The following is a 12,988-nucleotide window of genomic DNA, read 5'->3' on the forward strand; positions in this document are numbered from 1 at the left end:
CCTAGCACTCTGAGAGGCCGGGGTGGGTAGATCGCCTCAAGACCAGCCTGAAAAAGAGTGAGACCCCATCTCTACCAAAAATAGACATAGTAGCCAGGCATTGTGGTAGGCGCTTGTAGTCCCTGCTACTTGGGAGGCTGAAGCAAGAAGATTTCTTGAACCCAAGAGTTTGAGGTTACCGTGAGCTATGACACAACTGCACTCTAATCAGGGTACAGAGTGAGACTCTGTCTCAAAAAAAAGAATGCATAGAAGACAAACTAATTAGAAACTACCAGTGTGGATCCATCCTATCCCCCCCAAATCAAAACATAAGCTACAAACTAAAACTTTCAAGGAAAGGAAATCCTAAATACAAAAGCAAATGTTGGTAACTTTCAAATTATCTGCCTCTTTGCTTTTCATGTATTCTGTGTCTTCGTTCTTGCTTTTCTGGCAACATTACTTCCTGACCTTAAATCTCTTGGTTACTGCTAAAGGACAATGAGCCAGCCAAATTGCAACCCTTGGTCACTTCATGGAATAAAAAGATACAGCATAAATACAGTTAAGATGAAAGAAGAAATCTTTCCTGTGGTAAATATATCATAGGGTATGGTGAAACATAATTATCTAATTTACATGAATTTTTAAGATTGTTCCAAAATTTTCACATTTACTATCATCTCTTTAATCTATGTCTTCTTTATTTCCAAGAGCTATTTGTTTATTGTCTTCTGCTATCAGTAGGATTTTACTATGAAAGCCCAAGAAGTACTGATACAGTGAGAAAATAAAAATGCAACAATCCCAAACCTGGAGTCACAGCATGTGGGTTCGAGCCCCAGATTCATCCTCACAAGCTGTGTGACTCTGGCCATTCATCTCTCATTTCCTCACCTGTACACTGAGATCATACCACTTGGGATTTTATATAGGTCTTAAACTATAAGTTCCTATTCAAATGCAAGGTATAAGTGATACTTTATTTATTACATAAATGGTTTAATATACGATAAATGATATGGAAGCCCTGGAAAAAATATAAACCTATATTCTAAAAAGTATGATTTCTCTTTGATTGCATTCAAAGAGATGCGAGACGACTGCAGCAACTCATTTTTCTGTAGTGTCACACAATGAGAAAAGCTAAGGGTGAGTTACAGTTATAAGGAGATAGAAAAGATAAAAAGTATACTTAATCCCTTGAGAAGAAGTAACAACAGCCCTAGGAGTTAGAAAAGGATTGGATTCTTTCCTGGTTATTGTTGGAGAGGCCAAGACTGAGACATAACAAGCTCGTCCTCCACAGCTGTGCTGCTTTGGCAACCAAAAGAATATTTTGGCTCACAGTTCTGGACAAACTGTGAAAAATGGAGCTGTCCACTGAAAAGTAGGAGCTCTGCAGTGGAAATAAGTAATGGACCTGGATGCCAAATTCAAACACCACCAGACACAATGCAAGAAAAGCAAATGTTTCAGGATAATAAGGAGTAATTCGCTAATTTTGAAGTGCACTGGTAAATTCTGCTTTATTCACTTATGCATTTTTTGACAAATCTAATAAGCAAGTAAAAAATAGAATTAACGGTCAAAAAGGAAGCACATTTTCAAATGTTCTCAGCTAGGGTTTAGTGGTATCCAGGGGCTTCCTTTTCCTCCAAATAGCAATAGCACATTGTTGGCCCAAGTGAAGTTATTTGTACAAAGAGCCTTTGGAGACTTCATGAAACAGAGTTGGTCAAACTAACTCTTGAGATAAGGACCCTGAAAATGGTTATAAACATATGATCTCCATTACAGTTGGTCTTAGACAAATGATCTGTACCAGATTTTGTCTTAAGTTTTTCCAACTCTTGACATTTGAATATTGTTTTTCCTCCAAATGAATTAATGTGATAAAACAGTTTTTTCAACTATGGAGATTATAGATGAACATTTATCTGCTGTTATCATAATACTAGTTATGATAAACTAAAATACAATATTGATAAAGAGATTGGAAATAATATCTATTTAAATTAAAACAAGAGGAAGAAAAAGTTTACTTTTTCTGAAAAAGCAAACTGATATTTTTCTTTGCTTACCTTATACTCTGAAATGAAGAGCAGCTATTAAACCTTTAAATAAATCTTTAAATACACTATGTTATACAGAAACAGTTGGTTTGGTCTTTAATGAGCCATTTTTGTTCCTGTGTAGGCATTATAGGATGATAACACATCCCAACTCTTCTACTGCTGTCTTTCTGGGAGGGCATATGGAAGCACGGGAGTTGGACTGGGCTCCTGCACTAATAAGCTCTGTGGTCCTTAACCTCTCTTGATCTCAATTTCATTCACTGCTAAACTAAAGCTTTCAATGGGATCCAGGTTTCTAATTTTTTCTTGTTCAGCCTATAGATCACATTTCAGTGCACTTGATTTCATTAATCTCTGCAAGAATCTGTAACTCATCAGTGGTAACATTGGAATAACAGGTTCTTTAAAGATCTCACCAAGTGTAAGACTCCATTATTCTATCTTTGGTGCAAAGAAGAGGCATGGGAAGGAAGGACACACAAATACTACTTACTTTTCAAATAAATGTCTGATAATCAGCAAGAGAAAAGCATATGGAATTGTTATATATAAATGAGAAGGCTTTACAAAGACAAGTCCATCATGATCTTCGAGATCTGACCATTTTATTGTTGGAGGAAGCCAGAATCTTTCCAACCAGAACCATTCTTTAAATGTCTGGAACATTCTAGAAAAATGGAAAAAGAAGACATTAGGCTTATAAAACAAACATTTAATATTGGGATAATATTGAGCACCTTTACTCAAAATATCAACACCAGAGAGTATTGAAAATAAGGCAAGAATGGACTACTATTATTTGTTTCATGACCCTCTGTCACATTAAACAAGAATAATTCTTCCAATATTCTCCAATAATTCTCCAATATAAGAGTGTTATAGGAATGTGTTTTCCTCTTAAATGATTCTACAGTATAACAAATAAATCAACAATAGGCCCCACAACTTCAGCATACCAAAAGTTAACTCCCTGAAGTTTTAAGTATGTGTAAATCTTTACTACTATGCTGAGAAATTTTCTAGGAGATAAAAGACAGGCACATTTAATTTCATATTACAACAAGAAGTTCAAATTAGTCCTTTTAAACCAATATTTATTGAGATTCTATTAGTTATGAAGCACTGTGACAGGCACTGAGGATACAAAAAACTAAGAAGACAGGGATCCTTCCTTGAGGAACTAATAGTCTTGTAAGCAAGGCAGGCCTGAAAAGTTAACTTTCATGAAATTCTTGTTGGTACAATAAAAAAGATATATACAAGATGATGGGCCTGAGCCTACCCAGGAAGTGTCAGGAAAAGGTAATTGGGACAGATAGTCCTTGTGATGTATTGAACAGTAAGTGGAAATAAACCAGGAAAAAGCAGAAAACTGGGGAAGAGAGAATAGATGTTTTATGGATAAAAAGTACTATGATCGAATAACTCAGAAACATAGAATAACATAAAATTAGATTTTTAATCTCACTGTTTAGACAATGATCATTTTGGTCTTGGCATTTTGACCTTGAAGATGTTTTGATTTTTACCTTCTAATGTTTAATCAGAAAAAGGAGTCAAAATTACCTTAGATTCACAACAAGCAGGTCAAAATAACTATCAAAACTTCTTAATCTGGAAATCACAAGGTGTACATGGATAACTACTGTCAGTTTGGTACTACTACAGTGAAAGAAACCAAGGTGCGGAATGGTGAGTTACAGATAGGGGCCCAAGTAGTCTCAGTTTATTGTCCTGGCATGATTATTATTAGCCCATACTTTCTTGCAGAAGTATTCCTGTTTGGACAATAAATTATATGGTCATTCTCATTAAAAGGCTATTGAGATAGGCAGGCTAGATCTTAAAGGGTTTATTTGTATTCCATTTTAAGGAACTTAGACTTTGGCTAGTAGGATCCACTGAAGGGTACCACATAGAGGAATAAGATTGTCAGAAAGGTCACATTGGCAGCCGGGTCCTCTGTGAGTGCGTGCGGTGTCTGTGTACTGATCAGAGCCAGGTGCTCTTTCTGGGCAGACGCAGCTCTTTAGCCCAGTGGGATGAGGGCTGGATTTCAGTGCTACCCATACCCACAGCTACCTCCACCCTTACCCAGCCACACACACAACAGCTCTGCTGGCCGTGCGTGGAGCACATTCTAGGGATGGAGAGACTGGAGAGCAATCAGGATCTCAAAGCAATAGGTGCAGCCAGAAACAAGGAGGCTTGGCTGGAACAGTGGCGATTGGAGGGAATTGAAGGTGCTGGCCGTAAAGTCTTTTGTAGGACCCAAGCTAGAGGGAACAAAGGGAGTCTAGTCTTCATTTCTTTTCCTGGAGAAAGGCCACCTTCTTTTTTTTTTTTTTTCATTGTTGGAGATCCATTGAGGGTACACAGAACCAGTTTACACTGACTGCTATTGTTAGATAAGGACACTCTTTTTATTTGTGGCCTGCCCCTAAAAGGTATGCCACACCCCTTAAGCCCTCACCCCGCCCTCCTTCCCTTTTTCGACTCTCCCCAGCCACCATCCCTCACTGTGTCCAGGACCTTAATTGTCCTCATGGATTTCTCTATTCTTGTGATGCTTTACTAAGAACAGTGTGTTCCATATCCATCCAGGTTTATACAAACTCTGTAAAGTTTCCATCTTTTTTGTGGTAGTATTCCATGTTATACATATACCACAGCTTGTTAATCCATTGGCTACCTTCTTTTTCATGAATTATTCTTTTACTATAATCTCTACATTGAAGGGGAGGGTAAATCCCATTTATAGAGTTGTAAAATTGTGCAAGTATGGCAGATCAAAGGTAATCAACAAAGATTTAACAAAAACTTCCTCTTGGGCTTTGGGGCTACAGAAAGGAAAGGAGTGAGGGGGTAACCCTGGACTTTAGGGAGCTTAAAAATGAGTTGGACTAATGTGGATCTGGGTAGGGAAGGGGCAGTGAGAACCTACTGCACAATTGTTAGGAAAGAAGAATTGATTAGCTTTGATGGCTTGTTCGGAAGGATAAGTGAGGGTTCAAGCTTCGCAGCCTGGACCATCTGGCATTAACTGACCAAAAGAGGGAATTAAGAGAAATCTCTTTTGAAGTACATGCCCAAATACAGGTCAGGACAATAGCGGGCACAAGTCTTTGAGTGAAACGCCAGCCAAAATTCAAAGTTCCTACAGATCTTAGAAACCAATCAAGGCCCTGGAAGTCTCTCTGTAAGGGACAAACCTTGCATCAAGTCTGTTTCCCTCACTGCATCACAACTAGATACTCCTGCAAGGGCAAAGATACTTTCTTCCTGAAAGTTTGCATCAGCATGATCATTACTTTACTGGCTCCAAATTTAATGTGTAATAACTCAGGGAACAAATAGCAGTGGCAATGAGTTAGGGTTTTTCCCTAATATTGTTATAATAATCATCATACAAAATAGTTTTCTCACTCCTACAGCACAACTCAAGGCAATACAGATTATGTGTGTTTTGTGCAGTATAAAATAGAACCAGTCAGATAGTTTATAACGGTTATATGGGAGTTAACACTATAAACAATTACATACAAGCAATGAATCAAGATCTGCTAAAAGCCATAGTAATTTTAATACCTAACAGCCCTTTAAAATATTTAAAGGGAGATGGAAAGAACTCAAAAGTTAAGGACCAACCCTTAGAAAATATAGCCTAAACTGAGAAAAGTAATAAATTTATATTATTCATACTTTCTTCATGTGCTGCCACCAAAAATCAATTACTGCAGCTTCAAAAGCATTAAGAACCGCTTCTTTACTCCATACACAAAAATTAAAACAAAGTACAGACCTTAAGGATAAGGGCTAAAATGAAAAAATTCTTTAAAGAAAATAAGGAGTAAATCTTTGTGATCTTGGGTTAGTAAAAGTCTTGTTACATATGACGTCAAAATACAAGTAACAAAAGAAAAAACAGAGAAGTTGTACAACATCAAGAAAGTGAAAAGATAATCCATAATGGGAGAAAATATTTGAAAGTCATTACATCTGATAAAGGTTCTGTAGTTAGAATATATAAAGAACGCTGATAAGGGCTGAGCACAGTGGCTTACACCTATAATCCTAGCACTTTGGGAAGCCAAGGTACACGGATTACTTGAGCTCAGGAGTTTAAGATTAGTCTGAGCAATGTGAGCCCCCACCTCTAGTAAAGTAGAAAAATTAGCCGGACATGGTGGTGCACGCCTGTAGTCCCAACTACTTGGGAGGCTGAGGCAAGAAGATCCCTTGAGCCCAGGAGTTTGAGGTTGCTGTGAGCTATGACACCACAGCACTAGCCTGGGCAATAGAGTAAAAAAAACAACCCTTTTAACTCAATAACAAATGACAAACAACCCAATTTAAAAATGAGCAAAGGATCTGAATAGGCATTTTATCAAGAAGATATAGAAATGGCCAGGAAGCAGATGAAAAGATGCTCAGAATCATTAGCCATGAGAGAAATGAAACTTGCGACCACACCCAGAGGCCCCCATCACATCCACTAGGGAGGCTTAATCAAAAAGCTAAGTGTTGGGAAGATGTGAAGAAATTGGGACCCTCAGGCCCTGCTGGTGGGAATGTGAATGCTGCTGCCATGGAGAACAGTGGCAATTAGTTGAAACGTTAAATGAAGAGTTACCCTAAGACAGGCGATTCCACTCCTAGGTATGTAGTCGAGAAAGTTAAAAGGATTCATGCTACCACATGGATGACCCTTAAAAACATTATGCTAAAGGGCAGCACCTATGGCTCAAAGGAGTAGGGTGCCTTCCCCATATGCCGGAGGTGGCGGGTTCAAACCCAGCCCTGGCCAAAAACTGCATAAAAAAAAAAAAATCATGCTAAATAAAAGCAGTCTGACACAAAAGGCCACATATCAAACAAATGGTCCCATTTATGTGAAATGTCCAACAGAGGCAGATCCACAGAAACCGGTCAGTCAGCAATTCCTTAGCTGGGGCTGGACAGTTGAGAGAAAAGAGGGAGTGACTTCTAATAGGTGCAGAGTTTCTGAGATGGTGAAATGTTTAAAAATTCAATGTGGTGTTGGTTGCACAACACTGTGGATATACTAAAAGTATTCAATTGCACACATTAAATGTGTGAATTCTTTGCTATATGAATTGTATGTTTTTTAAAAAGTAAGAATCCTCTTTCACTTCATCAGCATTTTAACCTTTATACCTTCTAATCCTAGCCTTATCCTGGACTTTATGCTAGGGTTGCATATTATTTCTTAAGTTTTGCCTCCTATATTCATCCAAGTCAAGCATAGGTACATAAACCAAAAAAAAAAAAATGATAATAATAAAATAAAATAAATGAAAGAAAGACTCTATCCAGGTTAGGACTTGGCACAACTTTGAAGTTCTTGGCTTTCTATAAGGAAAAGTAGCACGCTTTAAAAAGCAAAATCAAATTCTCCTGAAGTGTCTCTCTCAGATGACAGCCCCTTGAGTAGGAAGATGTTCAGTAGACATTGATAAGCCCAAATTTGAGCTCTAGCCACAGGGCCTTAATAACCCAGGCTGCCCCTCCAGCCAGCCTCTCCACCATCCTCTTCTTTTGTCTTCTCTCAAGATGAGATCAAAGGCTAAACAGAGAGAAAAAAGGAGGCAAAGAGAACTGATAGGCACTCTCTTCTAATCCTCTATGCCACTTCAGTCTATTAGATAAGAAGTAAAAATTTCGGGAGGCTGGGGATGGGGGGCAAGAAGGCTGACTAGAGTTGAGACATCACTTGCCTGACCATCCTGGAGGGAAGGAAGAGTTTCAGATAAAGGAGAGGGAAGAGAGGGGCGCAGTCTGGGTGTAGGTCAGAGAGAGGTGCTAGAGCTTGCTGGGGACATCATGGAGGAAAATTGCAGAGCAGAGAAGGAAAAAGGTAAAGGGAAAAAAAATACATTGGTGAGGAGCAAAACCAGAGGTGCCAAGAGCACAGTGAGGGGTATGGGAACATCCCTTTCTCCCCACCACACTCCTTCAGTGATCACCAGGCTACCAAGTTACTTGGCAGCTTCTCCACCCCATGAGCCCAAGCACTGCAGTGACCAAGGAAGTGTGGGGAGAACTTGGATGAACCCAGAACTTCAACATTTCATGCAGGTTTCCCCCTAAGGAGAGTGACCCAAGAGGCCAGAGAGCTGGCTTTCAGACTCTTGCCCTTTCCCATTCCTCCCCACCCACTGTAACCAGGAGATAGATTTGAGCTGAGAATTGGGTGAGCTACAGCCTCTCCGCAGCTGGTGCATCTTCTAGTCTGAGGTTTTCATGGAGACTGGGACCCCTGCCATTCCCCCCAGAGCAGGAGTCCTCAAACTGCGGCCCACAGGCCACATGAGGCCGTGTGATTGTATTTGTTCCTGTTTTGTTTTTTTACTTCAAAATAAAATATGTGCAGTGTGCATAGGAATTTGTTTATAGTTTTTTTTGTTTTTTTTTTAAACTGTAGTCCGGCCCTCCAATGGTCTGAGGGACAGTGACTTGGCCCCCTGTTTAAAAAGTTTGAGGACGCCTGCCCTAGAGGATGTGCAATGGATCCAGGGTGCCCAATTTGGGAGTTCCCTGCCTGCCTATGTTTCTCAGATACACATGCCACAGGCCAGATCCTGTGCCCCTTAATCCTGGACTCAAGCAGGTTGCTGGGGGACACAGGGTGGGGGAAGTGGAAGTTGGACTTGGGAGGCAAGGGAGCCCATGTGGAGGTCCAAGAAGCGGTGATCTGGGGAAGCACCCATCCCAGTGGCTCCCTGTAGCAGCCAGGAAAACAATCTCTGAGCCTGGCTGAGGCTTTGCAAAGCCTTCCAGGCTCATCCACCCACCTCTGCTGTGGTGGAGTCAAGCCCCCTAAGGGCTCCACGGCCCCTCTCAAAGCCTGAGGCATTCAGTGCTCCACCTGAGGGACCAGAGCTCATCACAGACACAAAAGAACGTCCCTGTAGCTGGCTCTTTCCTGAAAGCATTAACCGCTGACAGAAGAACAACTCTATCAGGGGTCCTCAATGTGATTGTATTTGTTCCCATTTTGTTTTTTTACTTCAAAATAAGATATGTGCAGTGTGCGTAGGAATTTGTTCATAGTTGTTTTTTTTTTAAACTGTAGTCCAGCCCTCCAATGGTCTGAGGGACAGTGAACTGGCCCCCTGTTTAAAAAGTTTGAGGACCCCTGCTATAGCTCATTACAGGATCTACCAACTCAATCAAACAGGGTGTGGCTGATTTTCATTCACAAACATTACCTACCATCTCAGTGATTAGGCTGGGGGTCCCAATACAGTTCACACTGCTGGCAAGAGGTAAAGAAAGCAGAACAGAAGCAACCTGAGGGGACACAGTCTATTAGGAGAAAAACAAAAGTTATAGGCCCCTCAATCTGTGTGGGGTCTCCTTCCTCCACTGCAGACCTCTGGGCCAATCGGAGAGCTGCTCAAAGTCTGTGCAAAGACATTCCACTGGAGAACAGAAATCTGGTACTCCCAGTCTGAGGTTCCTGCAACTGATGCCATCCTGATTGTTCTGGTGCACAAAGCCAGGTCTGCTCAAGACTCCGTGTTCCTTTGCATTGCCCCCTCAACCCCACCAGGCTGAGGAGGGAAGAGACACTCGTCCAGGTCATGCCCTGTCACTGGGGGCTGAGCACACCTCCTCCCGGGTGTGGCAGCAAACTGAAGAGAAACCCCAGATACCACAGGCACTACTTGGGAAGCCAGGGATGATAGCCTCAGTGAGGCCGAGGTGTGAATGGAGAAACATGGCCAACCAGCAGCCCTGGCCCACCTACATGGACCCTGGGCCACTGAGACAAACCCTGGCCTGTGCATCTGGGTATCAGCAGTCACCACACTGGCAAAACAGCTCCCCACCATATGGGTGGCTCTGCCCCAGAGCCAGCTTGTAAGCTTTTATAAAAAAGGCCAAAAACAGGGGCGGCGCCTGTGGCTCAAGGAGTAGGGCATTGGCCCCATATACCAGGGGTGGTGGGTTCGAACCTGGCCTCAGCCAAAAACTGCAAAAAAAAAAAAGTCCAAAAATAATAAATGCTGGCGTGATGCAGAGAGAAAGAAATGCTTATCCACTGTTAGTGGGACCGCAAACTAGTACAACTTCTATGGAAAACAGTATGGAGTTTCCTCAAAAAACTAGAAACAAACCTACCATTGATCCAACAATCCCATTATTGGGTATTTACCCCCAGGAAAAGAAGACTTTTCATCAAAAAGACACCTGCACTGGAATGTTTACTGCAACACAATTGCCAAGTGGAATCAACCCAAGTGCCCATCAATTCATGACTGGGTTGACAAAACGTGATATGTGTGTACTATGGAGTACCACTCACCTATAAGAAAGGATGAATTAATGCCTTTTGCAACAATCTAGATGGAATTGGAGATCATTCTCCTAAGTGAAATTTTTCAAGAATGGAAAAACAAACACCACAGGTACTAACTATTAAATTGGAACTAACCAATGGGCACATATGCACAGAGGGAAATAAAACTCAGAGGAGATCAACCATGGAGGAAGAGGGGAGGGGGAAAAGCTACCTAATGGGTACTATGAATGCTATTTGGGTGACAGGCACACCTATAGCCAGGACTAAAGCATTACAAAAGTGATCCATGTAACCTAAAACATTTGTACCCCCTTAATATTTTGAAATTAAAAAAAAAAGAAAGAAATAGTAGGAAAAAAATTCACATAAAAAAAGAGAAAGAAGTCACATTCTTGTGGCCTCTCCATGGCTTCTCTTAAGGCCACAGCCTCTACCAACCCATAGCCAGCATTTCCAGCAGCCTTTAGACTAGAGTCACCTTTCCCTGACCCTAGTGTACTGGATGTGCCACTTTGGAGATAGCTCAGCATGTAGCCCTCACAGTAGTCAGCATGTGTGGAGTGCCGCAGTGCTTTTCCACCATGAGAAGCACCTGGGCTTAGGCCTGGATAATCAAATGCTTTCCTGAGTAATAGGCAGTGCTATCCCACAGCAGCAGATGGCATCCTGTGAAGGCTGCTGCTGCTGCTGCTGTTGCTGTTGCTGCTGAAAATATAGCTCTCACAGCTCAGCTTCCTGGCCTTTCTGATTGTCTTAGTTTCCACTGTCATCCATGTCTAATCCATCAGCCTTTCTTCAATGATGTGAGTGACCTCCTAGGAATTCTTTTGTTTAAGGTAATAAGAAACAGGTGGGTTCTAACGCCTAAAATAGCAGTTCCCAATCTTTTGGCACCAGGGGCCAGTTGCATCAAAGACAATTTGTTCCATGGATGGGGTTGCAGGGGAAAATTGTTTTGGGATGATCCAAGCACATTACATCTCCACTTCAGATTATCAGGCATTAGATTCTCATAAGAAGCATGCAACCCAGATCCTTCACATGCAAAGTTTACAGTAGTTTGACCTTCTATGAGAATCTAATGCCACCACCAATCTGACAGGAGATAGAGCTCAGGTGCTGATGTGAGCGATAGGAAGCAGCTGTAAATGCCAATAAAACTTCACTCAGTCTCCCACGGCTCACCTTCAGCTGTTCTTTCCCCTTCCTACTAGGCCACAAACGGGTCCCAGTCCATGTCCCAGAGGCGCGGACTGCAAACCTACAACCAAGAACCCAGACTGATAACACCTCGCATCTTCCATACCCTCCTCTGAGGAAAGCTGACAGCTCCAGATGAGTTGTCTGAATCTTGCAGAAATGCCTGTTTTTAAGATATATAACTGAGGAGTAGGCAGCCTGCAGCATGTGGGAGTTTTCCCCTCTGTTTAGCCTCTGATCTCAGTTTGCTGACAATGCACATTCATTTGCCCCTTTTCTTTCTTCTGTCTCTCCCATTTCTGTGCCTGCTTTGCCTGTTTCCAATCAGACAGTGGCATTCACAGTCACTGTTTAACATCTTTTTGTTCCCTGACGCATACTTAAAAAGATGCTTGGTAGGTGACAAGTCATTTGACCTCCACAGTGATAACTTTTTGCTGAGTTAACTGTCTAAAGTATTCCCATACTTTGATAGTAGAAAGGACAATTTTTAAAAGCCCGCATTTTTAAAACCCTATAAATTACAGCTTTAAAAAATTCCTAAGCATTAGCAATGCTGTGACACATTCCTTTAGGTCAGTCTGAGAAACCCACTGCCTCCCACATTAAATGCTTAGCCCACATCTCACCTTTATTCATTCAGCACAGCTCTAAGCATTTCTGGCAATGTGAAAATAAACTCTACTGATGGCTCTTCAACACCTCTGCTCAGTACCAGCTTGAAGGCTAATGCACCTACTTACTCTGTGGTCATTCCTAGTTCCTATTCTCTTCAGCTACTCAAAGCCCTTTTCTCATCCCTGGTACATTCTCTAAGTACTACAATTTTTACTTATATCAAAATATCAAGAAATTGCAATTTTTACTTTTATAAAAATATCAGGAAGTACTTTTAAAAACAATGAATATTTGCAAGAAAAATGCCTGCAGTTATTTCTCTGTGCTTTGGGGGCAACATTAGGAATGAGATATCAGCACCACCCAGCTGCGTTCTCCCACTTGCTACTGCTGTGCAATTTTCAACTCCACCTACCAAAAGTTTACAAGAAGACAATATAGCAAATATAATGATTTACAGTCGTTATTTTCTGACCTGTTTTCTGAACCAAATAGGGTAAATGAAGCCTATTGAGCTACTTCCTCCAATGGATACCATTACATTTGACCTTAGGACTGAAGAAATAAAGTCATCTGGGCCACAAGTATATTTCTCTTTAAAGCAACGTTTCTGTATAGTATTAAAAAATGTGGCATTCAAACTTTTGCTGCATTAAGAACTCCAAATCAGGATAAGACGTTGGACAGATTCTGGTAATCATCTATCCAATCCCTTCTGGAAATCCCACATAAGCTTAGAAGGTATCTGTGTAGAACATATCTCTCAGAAAGAGGACAGAGA

At 41.2% G+C, this 12,988-nt stretch overlaps 1 protein-coding gene across 2 annotated transcripts in view; it reads right to left on the minus strand.

Moving 5' to 3' along the window:
• The window catches only part of CERS3 (ceramide synthase 3), a 128,253-nt gene that overhangs the window by 94,160 nt on the left and 21,105 nt on the right, over positions 1 to 12,988 (minus strand). For both annotated transcript variants that reach the window (XM_053559596.1, XM_053559597.1), the window contains one exon: positions 2,554 to 2,727. In XM_053559596.1, coding sequence (XP_053415571.1) covers positions 2,554 to 2,727 — 174 coding nt within the window. The remainder of the gene's footprint in view (positions 1 to 2,553; positions 2,728 to 12,988) is intronic.

This window comes from Nycticebus coucang, chromosome 2 (assembly GCF_027406575.1).
Source record: "Nycticebus coucang isolate mNycCou1 chromosome 2, mNycCou1.pri, whole genome shotgun sequence".
NCBI classification, from domain to species: domain Eukaryota; kingdom Metazoa; phylum Chordata; class Mammalia; order Primates; family Lorisidae; genus Nycticebus; species Nycticebus coucang.